Raw genomic sequence first — 15,872 nt, 5'->3', positions numbered from 1 at the left:
ATTAAAACTTTATTCCCGCAAGTGACTAGAATACCCACTGTTCCCTTTTCTTCAGCTCATCAAAATTACAATCATTTTTCAGATACCGTACTGTAGCAATGAGCTTCTACGTTATTTCGGAAATAGTTACAAAATATGTAATTTCAATTATTGTTTTTATGCATAATCAGAACTCTAAATTTAAATTTACAAATTTAAATTTTGATGGATAACTGTTTATGTCTCAGTTTTATAAGCTGCTATTGAAAAATATAGTGTAATTAATAGGTAATACATTCTTAGTCTTTATTAGTCATTCGGATAAGATACATGCAGAGCGTGTCTGCCTCCAACAGCAGGATGCCTTCTTCTTATCAAACTTTTAGTGATTTTATCATTAACTCATAGGATTAGATGCTAATCAGCAAATATGTGGTTAATGTGCTTTTTAAGTCCTGAAATCATTTAACAGTGTGTAGCAAGAATGGTCATTTCACATTGAAAACTGGCTGTTTTATTCCAAATACTCTGTTTAAACAGTACTACCTGATCCCCCTGTCCACCTTAACTGGACTCTGCTAAATACTAGTCAGACTGGGATCCATGGGGATATCCAAGTAAGATGGGATCCACCACCAACAGCAGATGTTCAGAAGGGATGGATTACTCTGGAGTATGAATTGCAGTACAAAGAAGTTAATGAGACAAAATGGAAGGAGGTATGAAGCAAATACTTGTTATGTAATAGTCATAGTACAGTGCAGGCTTGTTCTGTCCCTAACACTTTTGTCTGTTATGAAGAGTAAGAGGTTTGTAATTGCTATTAGAGGATACCTTAAGTCATAAACAATATATCTATATACTTCTGACGTTTTCTGGCAAATATCGTAACTTTTCATGTCCAGATAGTAGGCACACAAGTTAATAATAAGAGACCCTGAGATCCTTGTGTTAGATTGGACAGTATAGTGATAGTCAGATATATACAAATTTTTCAAGGATAAAATATTTCTCTGTTGGTTTCCTAAATCTCAGCTATTTGAAACAGTGCATGGTATTTTCAATAGTTGGAATAGGAATTTTATTCTTGGAAAGTGTCACAGTGTCCAGGGCATCTGGAAGTTTTCTTTTGAAGATCGCTAACATCTCATGAAGCTAATTTTCCTGTTATGGGGAAAAAAAAGTGTACCCAGCTTACCAGAATGTATAGGCTAAGCGTCAGTGTTGCAGAATATTTGGATGTGGGGACTTCTTCCTAAACATCAGTTCAACACAGTAAGAACATCATTTCAGAGCAGAACCCTTCTTTTATCTTCTCATTAATAGGAACTGAGTTAACTGACAGAAGGGAAGCAGATAATATTGTTATGAATTTGTCTTAATTTATAAAAGGCAAGTTTAGCAACTGAAACATTTATAGTCAAGCTGATTCGTTGACCTTCATCTGCAGAAGACCTTTGACCCCCCCCCACCTCTGATCCTTTTCAGTGCTAACATTTTCTGTTCATTTGATTTCTTATTAGTAAGTCTACAGTCAAGCAGGACCTGTAGTGTCTATAACTTCTTCCTACCTTTTTCCTTGGCTGAATTTCTATAGTGATTTACGCTATATTCATTTCCTGTATACCTCCTATATTTTAAAGCCTACTGATGGGTTAAATTTAGACAATAAATCAATGCTCCTTAAGAACAACTTGAAAGCCTGCAAGGGTTTTGTATGAAACTTGAAAATGGCAATACAGATGCCTCTTTAAAAATGCCTGATTTTGATTTTTTTTATAAGCTTTTAGCTATCAATCATATAAATAGCCTAAAAAATCTTTTTTCTCGCTCCAGGGCCATCAGTAATTCCACTAGGCCTTGAGAATAGCTCTTCTCGGGAGGGCAAAGACTTGAAGTTCACTCTTTCTTCTTTGAGAAAACAGTTAAGGAATTGCTGAATGCTGCACTTGCCTCAAGAAGATAGTATCACAGTTCATGTTATATTGGGGCTGAATCATAAGATTTTAGCTTACAAGCACGGACATGGCATAAATCCTTGAGAAACTATCAATTAGAACACAAAACTGAAATTTCTGGATAAAATCTTGATCTGAACTAAGACAATAGCAAAACTCCTAATGACAGCAGTGAAGCCATGATTTCACTCTTTGCATTCCTTCCTGCAAATATCTTCTAAAATGAGTGTTGAAGCAGTAAAGAGATAGCATTGATGGATGTACAATGGAAAGTTATATTTTCCATTATTAAATTACTAGTTTTATACACAAAGGATGATCTCTGGCTACTTAAAAGTCACAACGCTTTCTACATATAACTGATACAAAAACGAATTTATAGTACGTATCAAATCAGACTTGTTGGTAATTTTATTTTAGGTGCTTTGGGATTAACCTGTTTGATTTTTTTATGTACCTTGTACATGCTTCCTTCAATTCATTTGATAATTGTTCATTTGATAATTGAAAGTAGATAACTTACGTATTGATAGAAGGATAAAATAATGTTTAATTAATAAAGTACTGCAACAGTAAGTTGTAGTGCCAAAAGAATCAAAATTATTTTCTGAGCAAATTCCTAAACAACAAAATCCCCAGCCTTATGTAGTGGCTGTTCATGAGACAGAGCCAAATTTAATCTGGTTTACACTTGGAAAAGCTTTTTTTACTCTCTCTTTGCTGAATATGTTTTTTAAATTCTGCTCTTATTTTGAAATGTTGCCCTTTTCATTCACCAGACTAAAAGTCTCTCCCCTCTTATGTCAGGACAAGTTTGCTGATCCTGAGTAGCGATAGTTACACTGTCTCTGTGAGGTTGTTATGTTCTTCTAATAAGGTGTGAGAAGTCACACATCGTATGAACAATAGTGAAGAGTGATAATCTAGAAGTGAAGCGGCTAACTATGATGTGCCTAAAAATGTGTACAAAATAGTGAATCTCAAAAGTCTAATTTTCCTCTAGTATTTATCAAATTTTTAGATTGGGTTGATCTTTTGACTTACTTGCAAAAAAGTACAGGCCCAGATCCGCCTGACGTGGGATGACATTGATGATCACGAGTCAGCCCTCAGGAAAGAGGACTGGATCAGGGAGGACTCACTGCTGGCTATCGTATCTTGTTGAATTTTCGCTGGAAAAGGTCAATTTTACATTGCAGTGAAGTATTCTTAGGGCAGCGAAGCGTGTTGTACTGACTCCAGAGCTGAAGTCTATAGCTACATCCGTGCAGCACTGTGACTGAGCTGATGGTGAGGTGGGGGCGGATTGTTTGGGGGGTGCCAAACTCATATCCCTACCCTGCAATAGATTGACAGCCTGCTATCCCCATGGAGTACTGTGCTGCATGGGTGCCCTGCCTTGTGCTACGCCTACCCTGAGCGCTCTGAACCGTGCCTTCGTACAGCGCGTCTCCCAGTGTTCACTGTTCTTCCCGCCAGTTAAAGCCAGCGGCTCGGTTGCTGCGTTGGCTGCTACAGCTGGGCCAGCCTCTGCCTCGGGCGCTGCTGCCCCAGTGGGCACCCTCAGCGCCCTGGGGGCTCTGGCCCGCTGCTGACAAACAGTTGCTCGGTTTTCAGCCGTCTCTTGCAGGGGCCAGACTCGCACAGGCTGGGCAATTGCAAAGCTCAGCGCGACACCAGATTTGTCACACTTTTCCGTAGTCAGAACAGTATGGTAGTCACAGGTGTAACCATGTGCACTAACTAAACCATGCGCAGTAGGGTCCAGCAACCCAGCAGTCTGATTCCAAGCTTCCTTTCCGATACTGTCATCCATTTTTATTGGTTATCTTTTATCACGTGTGTCTCATACAGTTTTTAATTGATTTGATCCATGTGACAGACACTTCTTTAGTAGCACCCTCTATTCAGTTCATACTGTACCTTCCTCAGTCTGTGTATCTTGCATCATCCAGGTGTCTTATGTAAACCTTTGATAGTCCATTGATGAACTAGAGACATCCTGCCTGTTAATCAATTACCTATTTTTTGGCAACTCTAGCAAGTTCAGGTCATTTCTGTTACACAGCTGCAGTAATTATGCTTCACATTTTTCAGGTCTCCATTTTGGCCTGTATACTGCCCTTTCCAAGTGCTTTGGCCACCATTATCTGGAGTGCATACGATTTTGTGTGGCCTAGCATCCCTGCCATAAGAATCTCCTTTAATTGTCTCAGTAAAAGCATCTAGTGTGAAAAACTAGTGTACTATTTCTTTGTGGCTTCATAGCATTAAATAAGTAAAATGGGCTAGTGTATATTGTATGCCCTCCCTGCCACTTTCCAGCTGCATTGGCTTCACATTGTAAGAACTGCGTGATGCAGGGATGCTTCTCCAGTGTCTTGCTCTGAACTGGCAGAGAAAAGGAAAAAGGAATCTGTCGGTGATCACTCTCTTGCAAAATCTGACTGATTAGCCCTCAGAACACTTCAATCTAGAGATGTTAAGGATCACAAGTACTCCACAGAACATCGCTACCAACATAACGGGTTTCAAATTGTAGATTATGCAGGTACAGTAATAGTAGGATTGCATTACTGAAGCTTCTTTTGAATCCCCAATAGCTACTGTTTTCCAGCTGTTTTAACTCCTAGCTCATGATCATTTTTGCCAGTATTATCCTTGATTCTGAAATAAAAGGAGAATGTAACATCTGCCAGATGTATTTATATTTTGTGCACATTTTCCTTATTTTTTATATACTTGTGTTGGTCTATTGGAGTGAGAAAACATTCTGTAGAAGAGGAATATAAGGAGAGATTTCACATATTAAGACCTCCAGTGTGACTTCCCACATAGTTTGGTATGCAGCAATATCTAAGTACGTTGCAGTTAATACTTAAAGGTAAATCTTTAGAACTACAGTCCGGTCCCAGCTGTACCAGTGTCTCTAGGCATTATCCCATTTTATACATAGCTGAAGATTTTGGAAGCTATGCACTCTTCCCCAAAAAAAAGCAGATTTGTGAGACGTAATAAATTTGGCTAGAAGACCTTTAAATCGTTTTCCTTCTTAATATAGATTCCTTAGTGGGCATTGCAGTAGTTTTAAGACTTCCGTGTTATTTTAACAAGGCTTTTGGCATTCTGAAGTCAGTAATATTGTGTTATAACAGTAAAAAACATTTACAACGTGATAAGATCATTGGGAGATATTCACACCACCTACTTGCCTGGGGGCATATACCTGGGGGCAGCTGCCTTTCTTCATTGGCTGGACTTACAGAGAGCTTGGATTCTCCACCTTGGTCTCCAGAATCACAGCAGAGTCTGATGGCTAGTAAGTCCAAAGTAAATGGTGTGAATTTTCTCTGAACAATTCTCATGGTGCCCTTAAAGGTTCCAGGTAGCAAAAATGCCTTCAAATGCTTATTTTTTGAAATCAAGAAGCAGTATAAATTTGCAAGTACAACTCAAACAAATCAATCAATCACGGTCATTCTGTCTTTACAGTTAGAACCCAGACTCTCAACAATGGTTCCACTGTACTCTCTGAAGATGGGAAGAGATTATGAGATAAGAGTCCGATCAAGACAACGTACTTCCGAAAAATTTGGGGAGTTCAGTGAAATCCTTTATGTATCTTTTTCTCAAACGGGCATTGAATTTGTTCATTGTGCTGAAGGTAAATAAGCAAAGTGCAGCAAAGTGTTTTTCTAAGCATTGCTGTGCTTTTTGTCTTTTTTTTTGAATTTCTCCTTTCGTGTTTTATACCTGATATGTTCATGCTTTATACTTGAATAGATTGGTAATTCAGCCTGTTGCACGAAACTCATTTGATGAGATTGCGAGTGTACACATTTCGTATAGAGGTTCAGAAGTAAACTCAGCAAAACTCCCAACTCTTCAGAGAGCAAAAATAAGGATATTTTTAAGAATCAGAAATAATAACTGCTGATGCCCACACCATAGAGCCTAAGATAAAGGCAGTCAGATCTCATACTTCATTGTGTAAACTGATCACTCCAAAAGTGAAGGAGAGAATTGTCACTTCCATACAACTGGTTAAGTCTGTTATCAGAACTGCGGTGCTCTTTTCTGATCTGCCTGGAACTATCAAGGACAGTGTTTTTCTGATTCTTGCTTCTGTGCTTGTACTTGTATTTTTGAATAAGATAGGGGAAGAACAACTGCTGGGCACCACCTTTTCTCTATTAAAAGAATGAGGTAGCGCCTTATCCTAAAGCATTTTCAGGTCTGAGCTACTAAACAAACTCTTCAAAATAATGATTTTCAAAGCAGCAGGATATTCACAGCTCTCACTGACATGACAAGGAGTTACTGCTTCTCCTCTGTCAAAATAGGAACCTGTCTAGCATAGGCCTATCCCAATAAAACTTTAAATACTCGTGTTTCAGAACATGTCCAGTCAAAGTCTAAGTTGTGAACAGAAGGCTAAAACCAGTGCCTGAAAGTGCATTTTTTTTCCAAAAGGCCATATGTTTATATTCATGTATAGAACTATAAGTATTTCTTGGCCACAGAAGTGAGTGAACTTTGTATGGAAAACTTAACGTAGGGAACAAATGAGGAGAATCTAAGGCTACAGCCGGAAGAAATTTCTCTATACTTTGTGTTTTCTACAGTACCAGCTTGAGTGTGATGGAATTGCCAGTATTTAAGAGAGAAAGCATTTCATTTATCAGCATTGTTCTTCCTTCCTACCAAACCACTTTTATCAATCAGCTAAATTCTCTCCTTGCAATGATCTGCAAGATAAGTAACAGGAGGAAAAGAAACCGTATTTTTTGCGGTTGACACTGCTCACAGTATAATTAACGTGCTGCCACTGAAAGAGTAGTAGTATGATTTTTGAGACCACCATGTTTTAGTTTCTGTGAGAGAGGGATGGTTTGCCTATGATTTAGTGGAGTTACACACTGTAAGTAGTGTTCACTCAGTTTTGGCTGCCAGAAGGAGTAACATGGTCTGCAGCCGTATGCTGTCACGACTATTCCTAGCACGTTCCAAGCAGGCAGAACGCACCTCTCGTGACTGTTTTTGCTTCTTATGTTGTCTCTGCTAGGATTTTGTTTATATTAAAAAGCTCAGTCGCTTTTTGTAAGGAGTCTAAGCAGACTCACAAATGCAGTATGGAAACTGTTGAGACTGAAGGGGTATTTTTATTTCTGCTTAATACAAAATTTTCACATCTAAGTAACCAGAAATTCCCTTATCAGTTTTTATGGCTTTGGAATCCTTGGGCAGCAGAAGAGAAGGTTGAGGTTAAAGATGCAACAGAGATGCAGATTCCTGCTAATAAGTTTTTTGTTCTATTGTTTCAGAAATTGAGTTTCCCTGGTTCTTAGTTGTCATCTTTGGAACGTGTGGGCTGGCTGTAACAGTGATCTTAATCCTGTTATCTAAACAACCAAGGTAGGGAGTTTTTATCTGTCAGGTTTTCTTTACTTATAGTTTAAAAAAATAGGGTGCTTTAACTTTTCTGAATTTGGGGGACTAGAGACTATTTTGGGGATTGTTTCCCATGCTCTTAAGCTACATGGATGCTGGCATTTATAAGCACTGGGCCTTGAGCAGTGGGAATCTGACTGACAGCGCCTGTTCCTTTTGGATTGCACAGCCTTTTATAGCACAGTGTTTATTTGGCTAATTTACTTCAGCTTTGAATGGGGTTGGATTTTTAATCCGTTCAAATTTGGTAAAGACTGTTTTACACACTTATTGTTCAGAAATTTCACACAAACATATGTCAATATATTTGTTGTTCTTAGACTATTCAGCTGATCTCTGACCGTTTCTTCACTGAGCCAAAGGAAAGAGCTTGAGTCATAAGGCAGTATTAGGTCTCTGTGGACAGACTGCTGCTCCTGTAAATAACATGACTAAAACAAAACAAAGCTCAGGATTTTTACAAATGACACAACGGTTTCAAAGTGAATTCATCACCCAAAATGTGTACTCGGGGATGGATTTTGGCAGAATTAATTCAGTTTGCGTGTCATGACAGTACTGTTGTAGATTATGGAGAAATAACGTGGTCAAGCCCCCGTGCACGTGCGTGGTCTTGTATATACACTCCGAAAATGAACATTGAGGTGTTTTTCACATACTACCATGACAACAAATCATTGAAGTGAAAAGAGGATGGAGCAATGGGTGCAGTTTGAGCTTACTCTGAAAAAATAATTCAGGCATGCAGCTCTAAGCGTTGGCAATGCTTAACTTTTAGGCAGCTACTCCCTGTAGTAGCATCCCGATCTGGAGCTAGCATCAAGACTCTTGATGCAATGCATGAGGAAATCCTAGATGTGTCAGAATGGGGAGAGAGCAGCTTACAGCTAGGACCTGGAGCTTACTAAAGTCAGCACACTGAGCAAGGGGTAGCTTGGTCTTGGTCACAGAAATCCTGAGGACTGAAGCATGTCTGATCACAGCTCCTTCATATATTAGATGCTGATTGTAATTATTGGAGGAGGCTTTCCTCCACTGAGGACCCTTTATCTGGAAAGTTTTTCTGGACCGGTTAGCCTGCACCCTTTCCTTGTGGTGGTGGGAGTGGGAACTTGTGTGGAGGAGCAGGCTGCGCAGATTTCCCGTAAGGCAAAATATCAAGGTTCAGTTTCCTCCTGTAGCTGCAGGATAACAGATACCACTTCCTATTTCCCTCAATTCTGACCTCACAAGATCCAAACAAGGCTCCCTAGGACAGACGCCCTATCCTTAGTGGTTAGGTCATTCTCTTTAGAGTTGAGAGATGCAGGTTCAAACTATCTGAAGATAAGAAAGAAACTGAGCCTAGTCCTCTCTCCTAAATGATTTCTACAGGCAGAGAGTGGTAGAAATTTTCAGCTGATTTGTTAGATGCAGTTCTCAATCCTGTAGCTGCTCTGAGAGCATGACCAGTGCGCAGCAAGAATAACCCCTCCAGGGATTACGTGGAATATTACTGGATTTCTGGCTTTCAGTCTAGCCTACTGGGCAGCGCGTGCCTGAAAAACAGAACACCTGGGGAATGTGGGCCTTCCGTAGTTAAGCAGAAAGCGCTTAAATCTTTCTCTAGTGCTTCTTAAGACTCCTCAGATCATTCCTGGGCCTCGCCAAGGTCACTATCAATACAGCAAAACTAATATTTGGATTTGGATCTTCTCTTTTCATAGTTTAGTCACCTTCTCAGAGAGGCAAGTGGTGCGGTATAAAGGGAATGCTGGATTTTCCTTTTGGGAAGTACAGTTCATCCATTTGCAAAAGAAGCAAGGATGTAAAATGGAGGAGATGATAGTCATGACCCACTATTATTGGATTATTATTAATAGAAAATCATCTTTCTGTTTGGATTTGTTTTTCCTCAAATAATTTGAAATGTGCTTGCTTTATGAAGGACAAGAGTAATATCTATTTCTGTAGTAATTAATAACGCAGTAGCAAGTGAGTAGCTCGTTCTCTACAACGATAAAACTCAGACTGCTGCTGTTATAAATTTCTTGTTACATTAATAATTGTAAAGACAGAAGGATCACAGAGGTGGCAAAACATTAGTCTAAATGTTTGCAGTTGTGTTTCAGTTGTTTTCTTTTTTTGTTCTAGAGTAATTCACTGCTTTTCACCCAACTCCCCCTTCTCTGTTCCCATACTTGCATTTATTGGCCTTCTGCAAGACTACTTTGTCCCTGAAAAAAAACTGTGGGAAAGTCACTCTGAACACTGAGACTTGTATCAGGTTTCTTTGCAAATTATGTAAAAAGGAAAACTGTTGACAGTGCTGTAGGAATTTACTTTCCTGTTACAGAGCATTAAACTAGCAAAGACTGGAGTCCAGACTGGAGTCCAGCATACACGTGTGGGATTTCAACAAGGCAGACTGCAATAAGCTTGTTTTTTATTTGGAATAAGAGAAAGAAACAATCCTCCTTCTCCTTAGCATTATTTTAAATTCAGTCATCAAACATTTCAATTTTGAAGTAAATAAGTATAAATGCAATGTAAAACTCTTCTATTTCTGAACTCCTCAGAAAGGACCATTGCAAATTAAAAACCATCTTTTTTTTTCCAGGTTAAAAATGCTGATTTTTCCTCCTGTGCCAGTTCCAAAGATTAAAGGGATTGACCCCGATCTCCTAAAGGTAATATTATGCTCTAAAATCTTCAGAGTGGGAATGATTGCAGTAGTACCAGGTGACAATTGTGCTCCCAGGCAGAACAATTTTGTAGGAAGAAATCATGAAATGAGGGGAGTTGCCATAAAATTGGTTTTCATAAAGTACAGAAGAACACATCTTGCAGTTATTACATCAGCTACAGTTATCTTTCCTGAAGTTAACATTTTAAAAAGCACAAACATTTTTACTCGTTCCTTTATGACATTCATTTTTTCTGGCTTTATAGAAAGGAAAGCTAGATGAAGTGAACTCCATCTTAGCCAGCCATGACAGCTACAAGACACAGCTATACAATGATGACTTGTGGGTTGAGTTTATTGAGTTGGACATAGAGGATCCTGATGAAAAGAACAGAGGTTCAGATACTGACAGGCTCCTAACTGATGAGCATCTGAAATCACACAGTTGCCTGGGGGTGAAGGATGATGATTCTGGACGGGCCAGTTGTTGTGAACCAGATATCCCAGAGACAGACTTCAGTGCTAGTGACACATGTGATGCCATCTCTGATATTGATCAGTTCAAAAAGATGACTGAAAAAGAAGAGAATCTCTTGTGCCTTGACAGGAAAGATAATGAGTCACTTCCTAGTCTCATCCTAGACACAGACACCCAAGAGCCTCCTACTAAAAGTACTAAAATTCGGTGTGAAAACAACCAGTCGTGGCCACCTCTTGCTGACAGCCTTGAATCAGCTAGTCCGTTGGTCCCTCCCCAGCTAAGTAACCAGAATTCAATGACAAATACTGACTTTTATGCGCAAGTGAGTGATATTACTCCAGCAGGCAATGTTGTACTGTCACCCGGGCAGAAATCCAAGCTGGGGAGAACAGAGTGTGAAGGCTGCGCAGAACAAAACTTTACCATGGACAGTGCCTACTTCTGTGAGGCAGATGTGAAAAAATGTATTGCTGTGACTTCCCAGGAAGAGGATGAGCCACATGTTCAGGAGCAAAGCTGTAATGAGGACGCTTACTTCACCACAGAGAGCCTTACCACTACTGGTGTCAATCTTGGAGGTGCGGCAGCAGAAACTCCAAGTTCGGAGATGCCTGTCCCAGACTATACTTCTATTCACATAGTTCACTCTCCACAAGGCCTTGTGCTGAATGCAACTGCGCTGCCTGTGCCAGACAAAGAATTTAACATATCTTGTGGCTATGTGAGCACAGACCAACTGAACAAAATCATGCCGTAGCTCTTCTTTGACTAGGTGTATGCAGTATTTCATGGCAGAGAGTCAGCTTGGGCTTGTATGCTGAAACCAAAATGAAGTTTAAAAGTTTCTTGTGGTTGTTATAATTTTATCTGAAATGTTGAAACATAAAATGTTCATCAAAATATTCCTATTGTGTTCTGTAAATATTATCTATGAATTTGTCTTGAGACTGTTTTACTAGCAGTGACTGTCTTTTTATTGTGGGTGTTGATTTTTGTGATACTAAGCATTGAAATTACTATGTTTAATGTACAGTAAATCATGCTTTTTGATAAAGCTAAAAATGAGGTGGTTTAAAGTCTAAGAATTTAATAAAAATCATGCTGTTGGCAGAGATCTTTATATCAGTAATTGGGAACTGAACATATAGGTGAAAAAACGAAAGTAGTTTGAATAAAGAACACATTTATTTTGATTTATATAAATTAATAAAATATATTTTAATATTTTAGTCATAAAAGCATAAATGTTTTGTATTACACTACACACTGTAGTTTAATTATGATGACCCATCTAAGCAATGTAATTGCTGCAAGCTTAGAAAAGTATTTTCTGTTTTATAAAAGCTTTGTTTGCAGCAAAAAGAAAAAGAAAACATAATTTTTTTACAGAGCCATTTTATACCTCCAAAGAAACCTATAGAGAAATTTTGAAATATTGTAGGAACTTACAGTAACTGATCCTATTACTTTCTTATGGTAACTAATATAAAAATATACATTGAATTCAAAGTTTTGTAGAAAACTTTAAAAGATACAGAATATTTGGGCAAATGATATTTTCTGCTTCATCAGATCCTGGTTAATACTAATAATATACTTTTTTATAAGCGAGTTTTTGTTGACCACAATATCTAACAGTGTAGAACTACGCTTTCATTGAACAATTTTGAAACACACATGAATAAGCTCGAGTGACTTAGCAGCATAATCTTTTCACATTTGACCAAATTCTGAAGCCCTCTTTCAGCCAAAGCTATCACAACAGTCATGAGTTAGTGCCACATTAAGTATTGATTAAACAGATAAAATAAGGACTTCAGGATTTGGCCAGCAGTTCAGTTTTGAAGCTATACTGGGATTAAAAGCCTTCAATGGAACAAGGGAGTTGAAGATGGTATTATTCAAAAGTGTTTATCTTTATTGCCGCCCAACAGCATCTCCTCTGACTGCATTAGGCAGGCTTTCAGAAGGAAAGGAGAGAAAACCAACACTCAGTGGGAAAGCTTTCTGTTCTTAAGTATACTAAGAACTTTACAGAGCTTTGCAATGAACTGTTACTGCTTCAGAAGTTCCCATAGCAGGCCGTAGGTCCATCATAGCAGAAGTACTACTTAGAAATGAACATAGGGATGTTCATTGCCTTTCTCTGACCTGCATAGAAGTTTATGAAGTGCAGCAAATGCAGATCTTGCTCGTGATGTCTCCCAGTGAATTCACTGATGCTCTCTTTGTGACCAAGGGCTACAGGACCGGGCCCAACTATTAGGTGGGATTTTTAAGTTTAGCACGTACTTTATGGTAAATGTGCATTAGATTTTCTGCTAATTTGCTGCTATATTTTTCTAACAGCTACATTATTTAGTTTCATATAAAATTTCATAATGATAGACACTAATACAATTAACGCTTATGTGTGTGTTTGGAAGAAGTTTCTTTCTCTGTTTCTATTGCCAAAAATAGATAAATACCTCAATCAAACTCAGAATGTCATTTTGGTACTTAACTGGTCACACAAGCCATTATACACCGCTCAGATTTGTGTCTTTCGGTTTCTATTTAACTTTCCTTATGTCAGTGTTTTGTTTGTTTTTCTCAAAGTTTAATAAATGTATTGTCTTTGATCTCTCCCGGCACAACGTGTTTTATTGTAGATAATTCAATTTGTATGGAGTGTAGAGACTTTATGAGGAGAAATCAAGTATTTCTCATTGAATAAAGTGGATTGCAGCTTGCTTTCTATAGAAGCAAGGCCAACTGGGATCCATATTTGCACTGATTGATATGTATATAGCTAAAAATAGAAGCACAGACCTAAATTTACGGACAGAGATAGGACATGCTGATGGTAAGAGATGGCAAAGAATGAACACAGTGACTCACTACTGCCACAGCAGAAATTCCTGCTCCCCTTCCTTACCTGTGCCAGTTCTTGTGCTCTCCAGATTTCTCCATGAGCTGATCCAACTCTCTAAAGCCTGAGATAATTATGGGAGTAAAATATCAGAAGTCATTTTCTGTTGATTAATGAATTCAAGCGATTTGGCAAAGTCCCTGATGAGCAGCAGGGAAGAGAGGCAGGACGCCACGGACAAGAGAAAGGGAAGGGAGGAGCTAGAGAGTCTTCCCAGGAATATCTTTTTAGCCAAAACAGCTCTCACGCAGCCCAGTCGTGCCAGCGCAAGAGGCAGGAGGAATATACAACTTAAGGTAGGTGTGTGTTTGCAGGAAGGAAGTGTAATGACCTCTTTTGGTGGCAGCTATCACCTAGGCCAGCTTAAAAGGACAGTAGAAAGCCAGCCTGGGCCCCGCCAGGGCAACAGCTCAAATAGTCACATGCCCAGTGACTGCAGTCTGTGCGCGCTGTTCACATGTGGGTGCTTAGAAGAGATATCGGAATGTCAGACTTGCAGTTATCTCTGACCATTTTTTATACTGGCAATTCACTATTTTTCTTCTGAACACAGCTACCTATTATTTCAGCATGTTTGTCAGATACAGAAAAGCTTACATTACCCTGTTGCAAAGCAACATGCTTATTTACTTTCACCTTTTCTTTGAGGTGGGGAAAAATGTATCTGTTGTCTGTAGAAAGAGCCTTTGGATCAGTTTTTTGTCTCCTCCCTTACTCATTCAGAGAAATTATGCTATATATTGTCCTAATATTAGACATATGCTTCAAAGAAAAAGTGACAGAATTCATTCTTTCATAAATACTTCATAACAGGGCAAAATGCCAGCTAAATTTTTATTTTCTAAGCTCAATCAATAGCTAAACTATTGAAGGAGAAAAGGCATAAACATTGCAGAGGGACACTATAAGCAAGGAGTATTTTGGTGGAAAACACAATAATGTACAATGGCTCAATGTGCATTTCCAAGATACAGGAGGAGAGATCAGCAGGTTATGAGAGCAGGTCAGTCTTTGCGAATGAAAATTGACATTGTCAAAGGCATGCTCTGTTTTTCAAAATAGTAAGAGTATGAAAAAGAATTTGAAGTGTTCTATAGACTTGCACTGTTTTTAGAAATGTTTTAAGTTTAGGATGGCAATGCAAGTTGGGAGCACTCTACTGTCATTCATAGCTTAGTATACACAAATTTCTATGTATCAGCAAGGTCTTAAGAAATGGAAATGATGCTCTGGTTCAACTCTGCAAAACTCTGGTTCGAAGCTATATGAAGTGTAGCCACAGGTGACCTTTTTTGTCTGCACTGAGATATGATATCTCAGGGGCTATTACCACACACCCCTGCAAAAAAAGAGAGTGCCTGACCCAGGATGACAGATTGACTTATTTGCTAAGAAAAGAGAGAAAACAAGTGTAAAACGTTTATTTTATTAAAGAAGCAATGCAAACTTTGTTTGGGGGAATGAGGAAACATAGAAGTAAATACTACAGAAGATTACTTTTTCATTAGATATTTCTCAGTTCTAGTTCAGAAGAATATCCTAGCTAACCAAGAGAATGAAATTGGAAAGAACTTAACCAGCTTTTATAGCTGAGTGATTCTGAGGAGATACCACTAGATGTACTTCTTTGTTGGAACTCCCTCTGTTTAAATCTGATTTTATTGCACAAATTTTGCTTTCTGACTGATCTTTACTAATTACACACACAGCCAATGCTTTAACTGCCATAGAAACCACACCCTTAAGCCAAACAAAAGCATGATGTAGCCCAAGTGCATTTCCATGATTTGTACATTACTTAAGCACTGTGGCATTTCCTCACCTTCACTAATCAGTGCTATTAGAGGAGCAGGCAACATTCAAAAACAGATGGAAGAAGATGAAAACAGCGACAGTGGTGTTAGAGAATCAGGGGAAGTGGAGTGCCTGCCAGAAGGAGTCAGCAATGCACAGGGTAATTAGTTGTAGGTGGAGCTGTGGGAGTGGTGTATGGATGACAACTGTAGCCAGTAGTTATAACGAAAAGCAGATGCAGCTATTTAAATCAATGCATCTTGTAAATTGGCATAAATGTTTTACAGGTTCAATTTTTTTCCTACAGGCTTATTCCTTTTGTATAATGTGAGCTTCTCTCTCCTAAAACATGAAATTTAGCAGATTAATGATACATTGGCTTCCTGAAATTAGTCAGGGAAGGCATAGGATCCTTCTGTGTCATGTTGCAAATTGTGAGAGTACATGGCTGAAGTCCTCTCTTGCAGCCTGGAAGGAAGGAGAGGCTGCAGAAGCCTTGTCCTCAAGGAGTGGGAGTAAAAGCACAGTTGAAGAGCTGTCAGCTTTCAGTCGCCTCCAATCACAGATGCTAAGGAGGCAGAAATAACTCATGCTTCCGCTACTGTCCTTAGTCTGCTTTTAAGCTCATGTGAC

At 38.8% G+C, this 15,872-nt stretch overlaps 1 protein-coding gene across 5 annotated transcripts in view; it reads left to right on the top strand.

Moving 5' to 3' along the window:
* The window catches only part of LOC138060872 (growth hormone receptor), a 192,827-nt gene extending 179,668 nt beyond the window's left edge, over positions 1-13,159 (top strand). For all 5 annotated transcript variants that reach the window (XM_068926352.1, XM_068926350.1, XM_068926355.1 and 2 more), the window contains 5 exons: positions 520-698; positions 5,430-5,601; positions 7,262-7,352; positions 9,988-10,057; positions 10,320-13,159. In XM_068926352.1, the coding sequence (XP_068782453.1) occupies positions 520-698; positions 5,430-5,601; positions 7,262-7,352; positions 9,988-10,057; positions 10,320-11,291 (1,484 nt within the window). In that variant the 3' untranslated portion in view covers positions 11,292-13,159. The remainder of the gene's footprint in view (positions 1-519; positions 699-5,429; positions 5,602-7,261; positions 7,353-9,987; positions 10,058-10,319) is intronic.
* Positions 13,160-15,872: the final 2,713 nt, after the last annotated feature.

The sequence above is a fragment of the Struthio camelus genome, chromosome W (assembly GCF_040807025.1).
Source record: "Struthio camelus isolate bStrCam1 chromosome W, bStrCam1.hap1, whole genome shotgun sequence".
Classification (NCBI taxonomy): domain Eukaryota; kingdom Metazoa; phylum Chordata; class Aves; order Struthioniformes; family Struthionidae; genus Struthio; species Struthio camelus.
This window is presented reverse-complemented; position numbering and strand designations above follow the sequence as displayed.